The 19,735-nt window shown below is 37.9% G+C and overlaps 2 protein-coding genes across 7 annotated transcripts; one reads left to right on the top strand and one right to left on the bottom strand.

Annotated features, from left to right (window-relative positions):
* Nucleotides 1-342: 342 nt before the first annotated feature.
* LOC134146284 (fatty acyl-CoA hydrolase precursor, medium chain-like) lies at nucleotides 343-16,846 on the bottom strand. Of its 5 annotated transcripts, none has more exons than XM_062586605.1 (17): nucleotides 16,775-16,841; nucleotides 15,501-15,831; nucleotides 13,283-13,471; nucleotides 12,031-12,132; nucleotides 10,858-11,013; nucleotides 9,187-9,386; nucleotides 8,609-8,747; nucleotides 8,216-8,349; nucleotides 7,524-7,677; nucleotides 7,177-7,275; nucleotides 6,282-6,380; nucleotides 5,708-5,848; nucleotides 4,301-4,381; nucleotides 3,274-3,421; nucleotides 2,421-2,570; nucleotides 965-1,037; nucleotides 343-797 (listed from the first exon to the last, which is right to left on the bottom strand). In XM_062586605.1, exons 5-17 carry the CDS (start codon nucleotides 10,873-10,875, stop codon nucleotides 608-610), a joined length of 1,626 nt encoding a protein of 541 aa, XP_062442589.1. In that variant the 5' UTR covers nucleotides 10,876-11,013; nucleotides 12,031-12,132; nucleotides 13,283-13,471; nucleotides 15,501-15,831; nucleotides 16,775-16,841; the 3' UTR covers nucleotides 343-607. The 5 variants fall into 5 exon arrangements, with proteins under 5 accessions (XP_062442589.1, XP_062442584.1, XP_062442588.1 ...); XM_062586600.1 differs by having other exon boundaries at nucleotides 9,187-9,391; nucleotides 10,854-11,013; XM_062586604.1 differs by lacking the exon at nucleotides 15,501-15,831 and adding an exon at nucleotides 15,093-15,288 and having other exon boundaries at nucleotides 9,187-9,391; nucleotides 10,854-11,013; nucleotides 16,775-16,832.
* A 154-nt stretch (nucleotides 16,847-17,000) lies between these two features.
* On the top strand, nucleotides 17,001-19,085 carry CIAO2B (cytosolic iron-sulfur assembly component 2B). 2 transcript variants are annotated; one of them, XM_062586788.1, is made up of 5 exons: nucleotides 17,001-17,196; nucleotides 17,316-17,383; nucleotides 17,642-17,767; nucleotides 18,321-18,366; nucleotides 18,867-19,085. In XM_062586788.1, the coding sequence occupies exons 1-5, from the start codon at nucleotides 17,049-17,051 to the stop codon at nucleotides 18,962-18,964; spliced, it is 486 nt and encodes a 161-aa protein (XP_062442772.1). In that variant the 5' UTR covers nucleotides 17,001-17,048; the 3' UTR covers nucleotides 18,965-19,085. The 2 variants fall into 2 exon arrangements, with proteins under 2 accessions (XP_062442772.1, XP_062442771.1); XM_062586787.1 differs by having other exon boundaries at nucleotides 17,003-17,196; nucleotides 17,316-17,395.
* Nucleotides 19,086-19,735: the final 650 nt, after the last annotated feature.

Below are 19,735 nucleotides of genomic sequence, written 5' to 3' on the forward strand. Positions count from 1 at the left end.
CACAATAAAATAAGCACTATGGAAAAGATAGAAAGTGTGGAATTAATGTTACTATAGTTGTTCTAAAATTAAAAAGAAGGAAAAAAAACTCGAAACCCTGTAGGTAGTAGGCATCGCTTCCCCCTTTTCTAATAGTTTTGAGAAGTCTTAATTCCAGCGTTACTCTTACAGATTAAGTATTTGAACAGTCAGACATACTAGGCACTGACAATTGTCACCGCTGTAAAACTGACTTGAGAAAAAGAAATTTTTTAGTTTCAGTTCTTTTCACAATGTGCATTTCTGTAAGTGAACTTCTGTACTATCATTGATGCACTTGAACTTCTGATATCAGAAAGAGAGTTTCACTTGCAAATCAGGTCTTTATTGATTTCATTATATTAAAACAATGTTGCTGCTACATTCCGTCTTGAGTCATAGGAAAGAAATATAAAATCTGAGCAGAAGTGAAATCTGGTAACTATGTTTAATAAATGAGAGTTCTGTTGTGGACATGAACCCAGAAAAACTAAAGGATCACAAAATGAAAGCAGATCAACTGAAATCATTATGGTGAATATCTGTAACAGCTGGAAAGAATGCCTATTCTGTATATGTTTAGGCTAAACTACAACTCTGAATTCACCTTCCTGTTTTCTGTTCTTTCATTATTTTCCTTTTCAAATATGACCTTTCTCCAGAAGTCTACCTTCTTTTCTTTCAACTTCCTGGCTTTCTTTTGTTTTAGATTTATCTCTAAGTATTCTTCATTTAGGTTGTAAGATGGCCATTCAACCAAGCCTTCCCCGTTCGGATTTCTGGAAACAACAAGAAAGAAAGAGTGAATGCCCGTTTCAGTCTGCAGGGGAACTCAATCACAGCAGTTAAGAGTGAATCAACAAAACAGCCAATTCACTATGGAGACAGAACATATGAGCAAAAGTATTCTTCTAATAATACGTGTAACAAGTCTCAGGATTCTCACCCACTTCGAGCAAAGTTAGCCCAGTACTTCATCAGAGTTCTACTAAGGTTCTTTTCTTCCTCTGTAACTTCATCTGAAAGACAAAATACAAAATAATTATTATTATTATTGGTGGCAGAAATCCAAACATTTTTGCTATAGAAGTAGCATTTCAGTCTGTGTGTATGTTAATCTTCGCACAACCTATTGGTTAATACAAAAATAACTAAGCTTAAGTAAGTTAGTAACAATTCTCGTTACATCCTGTTACCTTATATATATATTTGCTATTTTAATGTTCTTAAAGACTAGGAAAATAGAAAAAACAATGTATAGCACTTTCTAGCGTAGGGTAAAAATCAAAAGGCACAGATTAATGAATGACTTTACAAGATACCTGGACTACTCCAAAGTTCACTGGAGTAAAAGTAAATAGTAAATGGTCTTTGAAACAGACTAAAATACTGTGATAAACAGAAAAATAAGAGCAAAGAAAAACAACAAACTCAACTTAAAGTAAGTAGAATTTCTGTGTTTCTTCATCAAAATAAGAACTGCACCAAATTTGTTTCTTGGGAAATGAAATACTCTGTTCCAAGTATTTATGCTTTAGGCATATGCAATTAAAGCAAAAATGCTGGATTCACAATATTGCCAAAGATGTGGCTTCTTTTACCTAACTCTTCAATGTCTGGCGCATTCACTTAAACTGTAGCAAGGTGAGGTTCTGCCTGAAGAAACCAAAATACTATGCTTCCAAAACCCTAAGTGAATATCCAAACTGCCAAGGCAAAGACAATTTTAGAAACACATTCTTAATCCTTCCTTGTTGCACCGGTTCCATTTTGAATAAAAGGCTTAAATATTAATCCAACCAGGGGAGAAAACAGTCTTTAACCTAACTATTAGATCTTCATACAGAAGATGAAACACTGGAATTCCATCCTTTTTCTAATTAACATAAACTTTAACTCTAACAGCAAAATAGACAGGGTCCCCCATTCTCTGAAGCCTGATGCCCAGTGGGATTTCCTGAAGAGGAGGAGACTTCAGCTTAAATTCCTCAGGCAGAATACAGCCCCTAGATTTTCTGCTTCCCAAGTACTCTACTAATCCATTGCCAATTTCATTCATCTTTCCTTCAGTCTATTTTTCAGACAAAGCTATTCAGTAAATTCAGGAACAATGCTGGAATAATGAAAGTGGTATTTTTCTTGCAAATTTTCTATTTGTGACAATTGTTTACAGCATGTGAAACTTACTGTGCTTCAGAAACAGCAAAGTGTACACAGTAAAGAATAGCCAAGACAGTAAATTAATGTGAAATAAATACAGATAGGAGAAAGGGTTATACTTTGGTCACGCTTCTAACAAATGTACTTTCAGCTCATTAAAATGAAACTATTATTGCTGAAAACAATACTGTCAGTATTATTAGAGTAATTGATAAACGAACACTGAAGATTCTATTCCTTACCACGTAGGCGTATGTCACCTGCCAGATACGGTCCTCCAAAGACAAAGCCAACTTCGTCTCCATGATCAGCTTTCACATACTCTGGTTTAGTATCCCAGTATAAAGTAGGCCGATGCTGATACTCAAAGAAGTAGGTTGGAGCTCCAGACTCTGAAAGACGTAACATTTACAGAGTTAGAGCTGTATTTATTATGTCTGACATCAGCTGCCTAAAATATTGCTCTAAATATGTCCAAAGCTTTATACATGACAGGGCTCATTTATTATATAAAAGCATAGTCAAATACGTATTTTTGTTTTTAATTTGAAATTAAGAACTCACAGTACTAACACAAATTATGAAATATCCACCTCAGAAAGACTTTACAGAAAACAAAATAAAATCCAATTATCTTCCAGTTCTAGGTGTTTTGGCATGGTTCTTCTACACTTGAATATGAGATGCTCTCCAGACCACAGAGCTGCTGGCCTCACAAGTACCAGCGGGTCAAAGGACAAATTCCAGGTTACTTTTGTATGTTTTAATTTTTAACTTTAATATGTTTTAATTTTAAGTCCATATACTTCATTTAGGAAACTTTTATCTATGTTATTGTGCTGCGCTCTTGATATAGTCCAACTATCAGCACGAGATCAGCAAGGCACTGGTACAAAGGTAAGGGAGTACATACTCTTGTCTGACACAATCCTGCTGATTTAATCACTTTTCAACTTAAATTCCCAGTTGGAATCTCAAGAAAGGCTGCCTACATGTGGCAGGACTTTTTGTCTAAAGCATATGAACCTGCATGTAATACGAGGTTTAAAGGTCCTATTTTGAAATCTTTTTAAAAACTGGTGTTCATTAGCTCACCCCTGTGATAATTCAATGTTTTAATGGATGGCATAACAATTGCTGCATCTCCCAGCAAGTCCAAAAATCGGTCTCGTAGCTCAGCAGGATCATCTGTGTCTCCTAGATACTCATCCATTATCACAGACAGAAGCTCTGATGATACACCCTAAGACAAATAGGGAAAAGAAGAAATAAACAGGAGAATTAGCATTCTTTGAACTAGTAGCTAAAAATGTCACCTTTGAAACCTCAGAGATTCTGCAACAGCACAAAGATATAGAGTAGCATCCAGGTTGATGGGAAATCATAATGGCAAGCAAAACTGGTTCATATTTTGTGTGTGGCGGGGGACTGGAGGAGGGAAGAGAAAATCAGCTCAAATTTACATGAGATTTATATGGGTTAAAACTCTAAAGGAATCAAAAGTTCCAGCAGCTTCGCCTGACAATTACTTTGGTATCTATTTTCTTGAGAGACTGGAATAATGAAAGTAGAAGCTCAAGTCCTTGAAAGATAAGTGGACTATGAGAATACACGGCAAGACTAATGGGATCCCCAAGCTCATATTATCCTCTTGGTGTTGGAGTCTACTGCTTAAAAAAAAAGGCACATTTCAAAAATGCAAAGTATTTTCAATAACTGCTTGAAAAAGCCACATTAATTCAACGTAAATGTATTGAAAAATACTGCCTTGAAACCTTGAATCAGCTAAGAGATTAGCCATTAGACACCATAAGATTAGGGGCATGATTTCATTAATTCTACATTTGAATGTGTAACATAAAAATGTTGGTTCAGAGGTCTAGAAAGCAAAGATTATTTCCCAAAATCCAGACCTCACTCAATCCTATTTCTGTGTAACTCCATACACTCATTGTAGTTCTGTCAACTTTGCTGGGACTGCCCCCAAAGCATATCTTGACTTTGTGGCATAGTAGTGCTATGACTCAAGCAGGAAATCAGAAAATATCGGATTTTGCAAATTTGGTATACTTTTTAAAAAGAGATTTCACATCTGAAATGAAATTATACTAACAGTTCCTACCATCACTGGACGCAGAATCTCTAAAGTTGATGCGATTGATTTTTTATCTCCTACTTCCTTCAGACCTGGCATTGTTGATGTCTGCACAGAAAACAAGAATGTTATTAGGACCATGCAACTTCTCCAGTATTTTTAATACTGGAACTACTTTATTCTACTTCATTCTTACTAGTAGTATTTATTTATGAAGCATCATGTCCTATGCAGAAGTACAGTACAATGCAGCAGCCATACTGAAGAACCTGTGTTTACTGCAGGAAATGTTTACTTAGTGAAGGTTTTCTACATAAACCACTCACACTAAGTGATTTATCCTTAAAACAACGTACATTTCTAAGAAACATAAGAGACTACAAAGCACTAGGGCAAAACTGAAGTAAAATGCTTAAATAAAAGCCTTATTTTCCTTCTCATAGCAAATCTTAAAAGTCACTGTCAGCCTCACAGCGTCTCAGCCTCTAACTGAGTTGGTTGAATTCTTTGAAAGTACAGTAAGGCAAAGTTCCTCTGTTTTTCAATTATTACACAAAATGACCCTTCTGTATAGGTAATAAGTTAGAACAGATTCACTGAACATTTTTCTTCTTGGCCTGAGTACTACCATACTCTCAGAGACATACTTGTTACCTGCATAGATTAAAAGCAAATGCTTTGTATTACATAGCTGAGCATAAACACTTAAAAAATGAAGAAAAAAGGATAAGAAAGGGAATGGACACTAATCCACTCTCTATAGTTTTGTGCACTGTATAGCAACTGATGTCTTTTTGGAGTTACCCAAAGAATTCTCATGGGAAAGGCAAAACTCATGCACCGAGAATGGGTGGTACATGCCCATTTTCCATACAATTTGTCCCCACCTGAGATCTTCAAATAATAGCTCTTTCTACAGTAAAAAAAAGGAACATGGCAAAATGATAGAACCAGCAGTCAAACTTCATAATAATTTAAGTGGCAAGCTACTTAAGATGATCAATGTAGCATTTTTAAGTGTTCCAACTATCAATCCTGAACACTGTGTTTAAGAGCTGTTTGTGGGGTCGGATTGTTTTTGTTTGAGTAAAAAGCTCTCGACTGTGTTGTTCATCTCCTTACTGCTTGGATGAGAAATTAAAATTTTAGGAATAGAAAATATTGTATAGAATTGATGTCCCAGGGACATCCATGTAGATCAACTTGCAGGATGGAGCCTGTGTTACTGTTTTATGAGCAACGGAAATTTGTTCTGGGCCATTATAGATTCATATTGCAAGTAAAGTTTATCTTGTATACATTTCTACCAACACAAAGCCTTTTGGCCATTCTTAAAAGTTGTCCTACCAGCAAATACTTCACCTAGTCTTCTCAGACATGCCTGAATCAGTTAATGCACACAATGAAAAAGGTGAAGAATAGCCATTAAATTACAGATCGAATATTCCAGCCAAATTCATTGTTGGTGACTCCTATCATAAATGGTACTGCATTAAATTCTTTTCCAGCCATTATCTCTTCAGCTGACTTATGAAGAAATACTCCATCCAAAACTAAGGGCAGAAACTGGATTTCCTGAAAAAAGAAAAAAAAAAAAAAAAAAAAAAAAAGATCAAATGGCTAATAGTATTTTTCTTTTCCTTTCAAATCATATAATACAATGTCTATGTTGAATGGTCTCAGTGCAAAAAAGGGCTATAAGAAATCAGGGTATATAAAAATTTACACCTACAGTAATAGCTTTGCAAAAGACTATCAAATACTAGCCTGGTTGAGGCATGTTATGGAGCAATTTGTTTCCTGACTCTGCTGCTTCTAATTGACATTAAAGTATATGTATGCTTGAGTCTTGCTCAAAACTTTGCACAGACTGTGATATTTCATTGAAAATTCCAAAAAGAAATCCTATGCAATTATTTGAGTATTTAGAATGTATTTTGTCAAAAATTCAGAAAAGTCAACTTTGGAACAGGTCAAATAGTCTGTAATTAAGTAAAGTTTCACTTACCGTACTGTTAAAGACTATATGCTTTGCCTCCTGGTTCCTTAAGCAATTTATTACTGAGAGTGAAGTGTCTGCCTCACACTTAAATATACTTGCAATTTTCTGAAAATTATTAACAAAAATATGAATAGTCAGCTATGAGGTAGTCTTTAAGGAAATTATATATAGAAAATTATTATAAACAATATTGTTAACAGTTTTATACAAGGGTTGACTTAAGTTAACTCGATAGATCTTCAGGTATTTTATTTTACTAAAAATACTATAGTTGAATCATGAAGTCAAATCATCCTTGTGTAATTCTCTTTCTTGTTATGCTGCCATGCACTTTCCTGTAAAAAAGTTTGTAAAATAAATCAAGTAAGGCAATAAAATTCACAGAATTAACTTATGCAATATTATTAGCTTGCTGTTTTAGGAAGAGAAATAAAAAGGTACTTTTAGAGAGGAATTTAATTTCAAAGCTTTTCTTTCAAAATTTATTAATTTCAAGTAAAGACCCTCCATAAAAACCCACAGCTGAATAAAAATTGAAAGCCTCTTCTGGATTCTAGTTAAGCATTCATAATAATTTCCAAAATAAATTCCATAGTTACTGCATAAGTGACGGTGTGCGCAGAAATGGACATATGCCTAGATGGGCATGCTTGTATTCGAAAATACTCAAATCCTCCCACAAATGTTATAATCGCATAACTGAACAACTTACTCCTAACACCAGGAGAGAATGGTAAGACAAAGTAAATAGAGTATTTCAATGAAAGACAATACTAATCAATCAATTTATTACCTCACATGCAGTAAGATTTTCCTCTTTTCCCTTTTAACCAAAACATTAGATAAAAGAAATATCCTATTTTAGGTTAGAGAGACTTTAAAATGCAAAAAATGAGCCTACCTTAAGATCTGAAAGAAGTAAACCTTTATCATTTGGAAATATAATTCCACTCTCTGATATTGCCTTATGAAATAGACCCTTAGACAAAGGAGATAAAACCTGCCAAAAAGGGAAGAACAGAACATATTTATTGTATGTTAAGGTCTTTATCTCCTAACTTTATATCCAACTAGGCTGATGGATTCAGTGGGGAAATAGACTTTATGTGCGTATAGGAGAAGTGTCCAGACTTGGCACAATGTACCATTACTTTTCAAAATCAGATTAAGCATTAATTATTATACTAATTGAGTTGCTTTTTAAGAATATTAAGACTTCGCTTTTTAGTATATTTATTCCAGGCCTACATGTGCAGAAACACAGCAAGATCCTGCTGATACACCAAAGAGTGTGACAGATCCTGGATCTCCACCAAAATGCTGAATATTTTCTTGGATCCACCGAAGAGCTGCTACTTGATCCAAAAATGCCCAGTTCCCACGAGCATGTTCATCACCAGTACTGAAAATGAAGCAATATAAGCCAAAATTTCAGGAAGACCATAGCTCTTCTAATACCAGAATTACATAACCCCTGCCACCTTACGGTTTCTGTCAACTGACATATCCATCCAAAGAAAGATCTGTGTAACTTGTCACCCTAAAGCCTTTCACAGTCAGATCTAAGCCCACTGACTTATTGGTCTCCACTAGACCAATACGCACTTGTGTGCATATTATTCATCCATACATTGATGGATTCCTAGCCTTACATTATATGAATTTTTGCTTTACACACCAGTGAACAAAGGAGATGGCAAAAAGGAACACCCTTTGCAGAACCAAACAAGTCCAATGATTAATTAGCAGGTTGTAATCAAATGACAATGCAAAAACTAGAATTTCGAGACTTGACTCTCAATGTCCTCCTGTCCCAGTGTCAGTGAACTACATAGATTTAAATCACTGTACCAGTTGGAAGCTGGCATAGAAAAAAAAAACTATCCACATTTTAAACAAGATATTAAATACTTAGTAAGAAGTGAAATAGGTCACCTTACCTAAAGAATCCAAGAAGTCCAAGTCTGTATTGTACTATTACTACCACAATATTCTCATAGGCTGCAAGTGCAGAGCCATCATACCTAGAAGCACCACCGAATATGAAATTGCCACCATGGATCCACACCATTACCTTGAAAAAAAAAAAGTGAGATTTGCTTCTATATATTCCTTTGTGGATTTCATTGAAAATGAAAGACAACTTCAGAGAATTAGGCACTTGAAATCACTGAAATTCACTGTGAGCTGAATTTTAAGTCAGTAGACTTTGAATTTCACATAACATTACAGGTTTTGTTAATGCAGCATCATATTTTCAAAAGTAATCAAGTGATTTAGGAGCTCGGTGTAATTTTGTACTACTCTGAAGTTTGTACAATAGATTTCCTTACAGGTAACTTGTCCTTCTTGTCTGAATCAGCAGGGCTGTAAACATTCAGATACAAACAGTCTTCAGATGTTTGGAATGGAGGGTGTTTTTCTTTCCAATTTTTTTCAATTTTTTTCAGTATGCTCAGATCTTGAGGACAGCTTCACAAATGAAATGAAACACAACTATTAGTAACACAACTGCAATGACAACAATGTAACAGCGATAGAGGAGGGATGATAAAAAAAAACAAGAAAAAAAAGTTTCACCCCACAGATGTATTCCCATGCAGTCATCAGACTAAGTTGTTTGTATACAATTAGAAGAGCCAATTGTAAAAGCACAGCTTTCTATTTATATGTTTAAAGCTGAATTATTTCAAGATAGTATAATGAGAAAAATTTATTTTTCAAAGATATTTCCTAGAATTCCTTGCATTTCCTAGTCTCAGTTCTCACAGAATATTTCAGTGTGGTTACTACACTCACTACCAATCCTTCCAAGCTCCTTACTAAAAATAAGACCTCTATACACTGATAAATATGACAGACTAACAAACACGAACAAGTCCTATACACAAGTGAACCTAGTGGCTCTCACAGCGGTGGGTAGGAAGTTGCATCTCTCAGATCATTCCAGGCTTCAGGTGGTTCAGGTGGGGAAAACCTCAAGGATCCAACAGGTGCTTTTGCAAAAGGAATTCCAAGGAAAGTATTTACAAGTCTGTCTGTTCCCTTCACGTTGGTTTGCTTCCCTCTGAGTCGTCCAAGTGCAATTGTCACTTCTGGGTCAGCACTCTTCTGTCCTAAGCAACATGTAAGTCAAAAGAATTAGTGTGCATCTTCATAACTATCAGACAGGCTTCTTTAGCAAAGTATTTTTTGCAGACTTTTATTTAGAAGATTTCAGGTTTCTCTTTTCAATTTTGTTCACACAGTTTTCATTTTACCTTTGTAAAATGATAGATCTTCCCTGCCAAACACTCCCACAGTTGCCTCTGTCAATGACAACTGGAGACAGATAATACCACTGTTTACTCACTGTGCAAGATCACAAAGGTTAAAAACAAATTTCAGAGCAAAAAGAAACTGTCAAAATCATTAACATTTTTAAATTTATCATCCAACATGATATTCAAGCTAATTTGTTTAAATAATTTTGAAATGTTGTGATTTTTACCTTTTAAGAAACAAAATCTTTCATTAGGTTCCCAATAGGTTTTATCTTCAGGAATGGTTTCATCTCACAGAAGTAGTCATTTTTACATCAAGTTTATTAGGATACTTCTATAGATACAGGTATTTGATATGGTAACACAAATGTAAGAGATGTACTGCCTTTGAAAACTATTACCCTGCAACTACTTTGTGCAGTTACTTCCTCATAATCAACAATAGATTTTACATCTCACCTTCTGTTCCACAAATGCTGAATGCTATACTACAGATCAGAGTACAAAGCAAAGGAAGATGAGTCTCAGGAGCCATTTTTCTATGATTGGATTCCAGAATATTTTCTGTTTTCATGTGGAAGAAATAGGTACAAAGGTCCCTCCCTGCTTATGAAACTCTGAGTAGGGAATGTGTTTAAATTCCTCTTTGAAAATACACTACATCACACAGTTCCAGAGTTCTACTCGATTCAGAGTACAAACACAGTCCCTTACTGAAAGATACCTATATTACCTTATATTGAGAATGAATGGGCTGAAAATGACCAACCATCATCTTTGAACAGCAACAAAAGATCTAACCGCAGTTGTTTTTAATCCTATGAGGATATAAAACACTGGAGCCCTGCAGAGGTTCCAGAATTATTGGCACTTGAGTTCACAGAATCATAGAATAGCAAGGTTGGAAGGGACCTCTGGAGATCATCTAGTCCAGCCCTCAGCATAGCCCATACGGGGACTGAACCCACAACCTTAGCATTAGCAGCATCATGCTCTAACCAAACAAGCTAAACCTGCCCTTCCTTTAAATTCCTGTAAAATAACCCACCATTACACACCACAAAAAAACAAGAAGTATTAATAAGAAAAATCAGAATGGCTGATTCTTGCAAAAAGTGAAGAGGGCATCAATCAAAAGGTTTTTTTCCCCTTAATCAGTGAATAAGTGCAGTACTATGTATTATCAATTATATAAACTGTAATTTATAGTAATTTAAATTATCATCTGCAAGAGCACAATAGAAAACAGATAAATCACCAATGTTTACTTTCATTACAGTATTCTGAATTGAAAGAACTACTTCAGCAGAGTTACCAACACAGAGAGTCAAGTGCATGCTTTCTAGACTTATGTCCCACAATCCTTTTAACTTTAGTCTGCTTTCAGAAGGTGGTTGGGCTAGATGAACTCCATTATACTCTTCTGATCTTTTTTCCACGATTCCTTACGTTCCTCTCTTTTAGCATTAGTAGTGCTGAAAAATATATGGATGTGTATGTAAATCTATGCAATAATATGGTGCAAAGAGATATAGACATATAACATGCAGTCTGCAATGTCCCTAATATCTGAAGATCCTTAAGTCATTCTGGAGCAATAGTTGTGTTCACTGCAGGATTAAAAAGGTTCTCTTAAAACCTTCCATAATCTTTAATCACATTAAAGATCACATTTGTTTTCACAGGAGTCAATACGATTTACACAAGTTTGCTAGTTTTTTGTTATCTTTGTAGTGTTTAAACTTCCTGTTGCTATTCTGTTCCTCAGATTATTATTATTATTTTAAACAGCAGAGATGCTAAATCTCAGCTCCAATTTCTTCTGCAGGATTTCAAATAAAACATCAAATAATGCTAAAAAGTGATGCATCTTCCAACTCCTATGTAAGAGATTTTACTAACGTTTTGGCACTCTATTACTATGAAATGTAAGTTTCTTAAATTCAAAGAACAGCAGAGGAAATAGTCTCCTGCGACTTTATGTTCATCATCTTTCTATAATTGTAAAGTTTTAAGGAAGAGACAGAAACTGCTTTTTTTAAAAAGGTGAACCCAGTCAACATCATCTCTATTACAGGTAAATCAGCTCAGACTTATCCTTTTTATCTCCTAAAACAGATAGAAAAACTATGCTTACCAAATATTTATAATTCAAAATAATATATACTAACTTAAAGACCAATGTAAAACAATAGAAGAATGGATTAAGAAGTAAGCTTTAATGCCAATGCAATCTATGTATTAATTGAGTATAATACAAAATCAAGATGAAAGTAGAGATAAATAGGAACTTTGATCACAGGTAGTTTGCCTGCCTTGTTTGATTCAGCAGGTGTGCAAACATTTCATTACTCTTCAGCAATTGTCAAAACAGGACTCTGCATTTTTAAGACACTTCTCAGCATTTGTTGCCAGTCCATATTTTGTATACACCTTAGTGATACAATGAAAAAGTCAATATCAAAGAAATTACATTAAAATATTAGTTTTACCTGATGATTTCTCCAAATCGCATTTCTACAGCTTAGTAAATTTCTGAAGTGATCTAAAAATAGCTGTTTTAAATTCCTGTTGTTTTTTAACACTGAGTTATTCTGAAATTAAAAAAAAAATCTGTTACTGAAGAACTTAAACTAACAAAATTTTTGAATGAAAATACCTATATGCATTGACAATACAATTATAGGAATCTGTCCTTACACTGGTACATACAACTCTATTCATAACTTAGCTAACAGACACCAAAGACTATATAACACACTCACAAGAAATTAGATCAACTAATCTTTGATCTCCACAAACACCTCATCCACACTACTGCACTATTTCTGAAGAGGTATCACAAGTAACTGAAACATAAAGGTATTGTTATGGGAGAGGCTATGTTGATCACCTTGCAATTAAATGTTACTTGATGTTATAGCGGGAAACATTGTTTTTCTTACTAGTATCTCTTAACCATTCACTAAGCCTGAGAAGCCATGAACTGGAAAAAATGTCACCTATCCCCTCATTCCTTATGCCATCAAATAAACTTACTTTCAAGGCAACTGTAAATACTATCCTTTATGTATTATCTTTCATTCACTACTGAGAGACTGACACTGCTTCCAAAACCCTGGTGCTAGCTTACAAGCATGTACTTTTTATCCCATTCCTTATGGGATGTGTTATGTGTTTGGGATACCAGCTGTGGTTGTAACACTCCTGACCAAAATTTGTAAATTCACTACAATTAATTATTAAATATATCATTTGTTATATTTTCTCCAAAAAGCCTTGACACTGACTAGTCAGTCACTATGGAGACCAGCAGCTACTGTTCTGAATGATGCTGTGTATCTTTCTGTACTCCACATACTGTAATTATTTGTTATCTCGTGTTACACCGTAAGCACTTGAGGGCAAGGGTCATCTTATTCATATAATACTTCATAAAATCAAATCTATAACTAGGACTTCAAAGGACCACAGTAGTAAAAATATCAATATCATCCATAAATAAAATTAATTATTACATTTCATATTAAAAGCCATTACAATTATTAACAGATTTTTAAAATTTTTGATCATTACTGAACTATTTTTTTAGAGGATGAAATAATTGAATTCACAGAACAAACGGCAGGATTTTACGACTCCTTCAATCACTTACACATTTTAATACAACCTCAGTAAAGCAAGCATATATTGATTTTGCAATTTAGCAAATAGAGTAAGAGCTACTAAAAAGAATTATCTTACACTTGAAGGTATGAAATGGAGTCTGTCTGACCATTCCATGGTTCAAGTGGTGGCAGGTGAAGGAAATCTCAACAATCCAGCTGGCATCCTAAGAAGACATTCACAAGCCTATTTATTCCTTTCATGCTGTTCCACCTTCCTTGAAATTACGTGTTTTGGTAGTCACTTCTGGATTTGAGCCTTCATGCCCTATGTAAAAATTTGATAAGAAATTAGTATATTTTTGTAAAAAGTGGCTCATGTGATCTCTGGATATACTTTTATAAGAAATAAACTGCACATATAGGTCAAGAAAAACAGTTTGATTCATTCTTCTACTTGTTAGTTTTTCAACCTCTAAATGACGGAAGCAGGTATTTTGAAAAATCTCTTTAACTTAATTGGTTCCATATAGAAGGACAGTAATTTGTCTCTGTTGACAAAACTGAATCAAAAGAATCAAAGAGTCTAAAAACCAATGTAAACCACTACAGATATGTTCACAGTTTTCTTTGTCCACGTTCGTGAACCATATGGACTTTTCCATATTCAAGTTCTGGCTTTACAGTAGGACAGGCCTGTGAACACTTCTGAATATGTGACTCTCAGCTATTTCCCCTCTTTGCAAAAGTCCTTTGCAAAAAGCTACAGATGCAAGTAAGAGAAATACTACACTCGGAAATCCACAAGTTGTAATTTCCACATCCTCCAGCTCTTGATTAATACAGCCTTATTTTGTATTTAGCCCTCAGAGAGTTCCTGAAGTGCTTATGAATATGGTCTCTCAGTATGCTACCAGCAGGCCAAAGAAGCACCATCAAAATGCATTTGATGTCTGCAAGGAGAATGTGACACGCCACATTTCCTCTAGTGTAACATATACCCTTTTACAATGGGACGATGAACTACTCGGCTCCGCAGGAAGTTTACAGAATGCAGTATCTGCACTATCAAAAATAGGAGCATGTTAAGGGTAACAGGCAGCTCTACAAAACACCTAAGAATTTCAATCTAGAGTTTTGGTAATACCTGAAGTCTATGTCAGCGTTATTTCGAGCACAGTGAAATACCTGTGACTGTGCCTAACACTGAATCTGTTATTCCTTATGACCCCCTATGCTAAGAATGGAGTCATGAGACACTGATAAGAGTAAAGTTACAGGACGCAGTTTGTGTTTTTCCACAGAAAACACAAGTTCCTGTGGAACTTCTTGGCATAATGCTTGGAGGATTTCTTTGACAGGGAACCGATAGGAAAGAATGCCAAAATTATTCCTTTGTAGGACAGGTTTATTGTAATGTAATCTTTTTCCTAATGTTTGAATCCTTCTGTCAAACAGAAGTTGTTGATGCAACATCAATTTATAACTTCAACAGAAATAAGTTAAGAGGGGCAATTCTGCAGCAAAATTCCTCAAGAGTAAACGGTCAAACAATATTTTTACCTGGTACATCATAAGAATTCAAAGTTGGTAGGATGAATAAACCCAGTTCATATTCATCATGCAAGCAACAATTTCTAAAGCAGTGTACAAATATTATTTCCAATTCCTCCTCACTATGCGAATATTTTACCCCTAAATTTCTTTATGTACCAGGAATTCTAGCTGATCAGCTAGCTGGCAGAATAAAACTTGGTACAATGACCACAGTGATAACTGAAAAGATCCTGATATTCAGTCATACAATCTGTAAAAGTGGTAAGATACCATATGGCTTTCAAAAAATCTAAAAGCATATTCTAGGCTCTTTTACATAAATATTTTTCACAGATAGGACAGGATTGTGCACAGAATGAATGCAATCACTTAATTCCCTTAGTATCTCCTACCCCTAGTTCATAGAAGTGCTGTTCAGCTCTGGAGATCTGCTACAAAATGCATCACTGTCCAAGTTTCTGTCCACACAAAAACACTTGTTTCTGTCTGCAGTGTAGCACAACAAGCAGCACACTGAATGCTGCCAGGGCAGCACCATTCTCACCAGACTCCATGCAGGCAAAAGCACAACTGCATTTACTGCAATTTCTGTAAAGCAAGTAAAAGAGTCTTAAGCAACAGAACCACAATATGTGACTTTCTTTTAAAGCTCTAAATCTTTTGAAGTAGTACATCTCAATTCCTTTCAAATTCACTTTATCTCCAACTAACCACCAGAGATATCACCTCACTCAGCCTGAAGAGTATGTTTTCTTTATACAAAAATAAAATTAAGTGGCTTATACAAGCCGCGGGCTGACCTGCTGGAGTACTTCTGCAGAGAAGGACCAGGGAGTGCTGGTGGATGACAAGTTGACCACGAGCCAGCAATGTGCACTTGTGGCCAAGAAGGCCAATGGTGTCCTGGGGTGCATTAGGAAGAGTGTTGCCAGCAGGTCGAGGGAGGTGATCCTGTCCCTCTACTCAGCCCTGGGGAGGCCTCATCTCGAGTACTGTGTCCAGTTCTGGGCTCCCCAGTACAAGAGAGACATGGAGCTACTGGAGAGAGTCCAGCGGAGGGCTACAAAGATGATCAGAGGTCTGGAGCACCTGCCCTATGAGGAACGGCTGTGAGAGCTGGGCCTCTTCAACCTGGGGAAGAGAAGACTGAGGGGGGATCTTATCAATGTGTACAAGTACCTGAAGGGAGGGTGTCAAGGGGACGGGGACAAACTCTTTTCAGTTGTCCCGTATGACAGGACAAGAGGCCATGGGCAGAAATTGAAGCACAGGAAGTTCTGCCTGACCGTGAGGGGGAATTTCTTCCCTGTGAGAGTGACGGAGCGCTGGAACAGGTTGCCCAGAGAGGTTGTGGAGTCTCCTTCTCTGGAGATCTTCAAGGCCCGCCTGGATGCAACGCTGTCTACCATGCTCTGGGTGACCCTGCTGAGCAGGGGGGTTGGACTACATGATCTCCAGAGGTCCCTTCCAACCTTACTGATTCTGTGATTCTAACAGTGACTTGACACAGTAGGTCAGATGTGTCACTTAAGCACAAAGTACCAACATAAATCTATTCAAACAACTCTATGTAGATTTTTTTTCTGAAAATAAACAAATATATGACAAGGATGACTGCATACAAGCTGTTTACAGAGAAGTAAAAGCTTTATCCCCATTATAAAAAGGTCTATAAAGCCAAAATATAAACCACCATTACACTCACTTTACTGCTTCAGTTTCAACAGTTTGTCATGTTTTCTATTATACACAGCTTGACTTTTCAAGTTATCGACATCATAACAGAAATCATTTTAATCCATAACACTTTGCATTTAAAATGCTGTCTAATTTATCCGCCTCCGCAAGCACTCCGGTCACAGCAACCAAAGCTCCGGTCGAACCAAAGCTCCGCAGAGCCACCGACTCGACTGCGGTCACTCCCGTCCCCGTCAGCGCTCACGTCTACCGTCAGGGACCAGCTGCACCCGCTCACCGCCTCGCGGCTCGCCGGCACGGCCCGGGGCGCTCCAGTCCCGAGGCCAGGCAGCAGCACAGCCGGAGAGCCTGCCGCAGGAGCCGCCTTTAAACTCACCCTGGCGCCGCCCGCCGCCTGTCTCCCGCCTCCCGCCTGCAAAGGCGCAAGCGACCGCCGCGGAGACACCCCGGCGCTGCTCCCGCCCGCGGTGGGAGACGCGCTGCCGCCCCGCCCGCCGCGCCTGACGGCCCGCGCCCGCCCCTGGCGGCGCCCGCCCCTGGCGGCCCGCGGCGCCCGCCCCTGACGGCCCGCGCCCGCCGCGCCTCCGGCTCCTTCCGCCGCCGCGCCGGAAGAGCCGCCTCGCGGCGCGCCCGGGCGGCAGCGGGCGGCCATGGTGGGCCCGGGGCCCGGCCCCGGCGGCGCGGCGCCGCTGGAGAACGCCAACCCGCTCATCTACCGCCGCTCGGGGGAGCGGCCCGTGACGGCGCGGGAGGAGGACGACGAGCTGCCCGACTCCATCGACGACCGCGAGATCTTCGATATCCTGCCGGGCGGGGGGGGCGGCGGAGGGCCGGGCCGGGCCGGGCCGGGCCAGGCGGGGGGCCGGGGCGGCGGGGGCGGCGCGGCGGCCCGCAGCGCGTTTTCCTCAGCCTCGCACATCTCATCCGCTCCATCAACGACCCCGAGCACCCGCTCACTCTGGAGGAGCTGAACGTCGTGGAGCAGGTCCGCGTCAAGGCGAGTGCCCGGCCCGCGGCGCTCCGCGGGGCCGCGCCGAGCTCCTCCAGGCGCCGCGGCTTCGCCTCTGCGGGGAGAATTAGCGTAGACTTCTGCCGCACTCAAACATAACGTCTAAAAATGACAGCGAGGAAAACGATGAGCAGCAGGGTAGAGCTGCAGGCTGCGTTTCACATGAAATGCCCCCTGCTGACTTGTGGTAAAGTCTGTGCGTTTTGTACATAGCAAATGTTTGCTTTTCACCAGGTGAACGACACTGAAAGTACCGTGGCGGTGGAGTTCACTCCAACAATTCCTCACTGCAGCATGGCAACGCTGATCGGCCTGTCAATAAAAGTAAAACTGATCAGATCTCTACCTGAGAGATTTAAGGTGAATAACAAAATCAGTCCAGAAAGCAAAGGAAGAGGGGGTATTTTTTTAAAAAAACTAACTTATAGTGAAAAATAAACTGAAAAAATAATTGGAGCTTTTCTTCATCTCCTCATATGATGGGGAAGGGAAACACTCCAGGAATCAGAAGGCACTAAACTAAACAGTGGCACAGAATTCATGTTCTGTGAAGGTCAAGTCAAAGGCGAATGGGATTACAGGGGGAAATTACATTTAGTTCCTTGTGGCAGTCTGACTCCTTAAGGGTGAGAATCTCTGTTTTACAAGTGGGGGTTAGAGGCCTGGGTTTGACCCAACTGCCTGAAGGAGGCGTAAGGCAGATCAGAATGCAGTGCTGACTTCTATCTGGAAGAGCATCCAGACATTGTTTTGTTCTGCTATATACAGTAACTGGTTTTGACAAGAATGTGTTTTTTTTATTATTATTTTTAATAATAATAATCTTATTTTGCTTGTTAAAATTTTCAAGTCTGAGCTTCCAGTGTGGTTGACTTATCCCCTCTTTCTTTGTCATCTTTTTGCTCATTTTAAGGTTGATGTTCATATAACACCAGGAACACATGCCTCTGAGCATGCAGGTAAGCTTTTTAGTGCTCTGTTCTGTGGTTTTCTTTACATCTTTAATTTTTCAGTCTAGAAATGAGACTCCTGCATTTATAGAACAGCTGTTGAGTAGCTGAGATTACAGGACTGAAACGTGTAATAATGAAGCTTAGATACGTTGTGCACCTTGCCTACAACACTTCCTCAGACAGCCTGTGCTCTGAAATAGTCTCTGGTTTGCCTGGGTTATGGAGGGCTCAGAAAACGAGAAGCTGGGGATAAATTTCTTCTTGTTACAGCTACACATGCATAGCTCACTACTGCTGAATTATAAATAGCCTCCTTGTTTAACTTGTGTTATAATAGGGTGGCTTTGACTTTAGATTACAACTCTGTGGTGTACTCAGCATCTGCAGAAATATTAGTTTACCCGAGTACCAACAGCATAATTATCTGTCTCAATGTAAAATGTTTCTAAAAATACATTGTATACCAATGTTTTGACCAGTTCTTTGTGATCTTATTTTCTGAACAGTTAATAAACAGCTTGCTGATAAAGAACGTGTAGCAGCTGCTCTGGAAAACTCTCACTTATTAGAAGTGGTGAATCAGTGCTTGTCTGCTCGATCATAATTGCCTGATGAGGAAGTCTTTGGTATTATGCTTTGTTAAATTAATTTTGTATATAAGTGGTGATGCAAGTACTTCATCTGTGTATCTATAAGCAAAATAAAATTATTTGGATTTTCTTAAATGTTTCATTACTTCTACAAAAATTAATATGTGGAAAACTAGCTTTCACAAATATTATGAAAATTGACTTCTAAATTTATTAGCACAGTAAGATTTTTCTGGGCTTATCTTAAAAAAAATTTGTTTGAACTTGTTTTTGTCAGAATTCTGACTATTCTAACCAAAGATTAGTTATAAGCTCAACTTTAGAAATGGATTTTACACATTGACCAAGCAAATTAGCAGTCAGAATCTTCACATTCATATGATTATTTTTGGACTGTTAATATAACTTAAGCTTCATACGTTGGGATTTTTACAAGTTGGTGCATGCAAAATCATAATTGCCCATAGCAATAAATATAAACACTACTGAGTCAGTCTTTATTACACTGAATATTTAAATTGATTGATATTTATACTTACTCTATCTTGTATCATATTGACTTGCATACGGAGGTCTCTTTAAACCTGCATGAAATATGATTATTTTTAGCTACTCATTACTTCTGCTGGTAAATACAGTACTTCAGAGATAAATGGTTTTTCTCTACCTAGGAGGGAGTCATACATTGTTTGCAGTATGAACAGTCCAGCTACTCTCTGCTGAAGGACTTTCCTGACAAGGTTTGACAGCTAAATCACAAGCTTTGTGTTAAACATACTCAGATT

The sequence above is a fragment of the Rhea pennata genome, chromosome 13, assembly GCF_028389875.1.
Source record: "Rhea pennata isolate bPtePen1 chromosome 13, bPtePen1.pri, whole genome shotgun sequence".
Classification (NCBI taxonomy): Eukaryota; Metazoa; Chordata; class Aves; order Rheiformes; family Rheidae; genus Rhea; species Rhea pennata.

Coding starts and splice junctions, on each gene's coding strand:
- LOC134146284 (XM_062586602.1), bottom strand. CDS start 10,875: ATGCACTTGACTCTCTGTGTTG. Junction 7,678..8,215: donor GGACTTCTTGGATTCTTTAG/GTAAGGTGACCT, acceptor CTTCATTTTCAG/TACTGGTGATGAACATGCTC. Junction 1,038..2,420: donor AGGTGACATACGCCTACGTG/GTAAGGAATAGA, acceptor TTTGTCTTTCAG/ATGAAGTTACAGAGGAAGAA.
- CIAO2B (XM_062586787.1), top strand. CDS start 17,049: ATGGTGGGCCCGGGGCCCGGCCCCGGCGGCGCGGCGCCGCTGGAGAAC. Junction 17,396..17,641: donor TGGAGCAGGTCCGCGTCAAG/GCGAGTGCCCGG, acceptor GCTTTTCACCAG/GTGAACGACACTGAAAGTAC. Junction 17,768..18,320: donor CTCTACCTGAGAGATTTAAG/GTGAATAACAAA, acceptor GCTCATTTTAAG/GTTGATGTTCATATAACACC.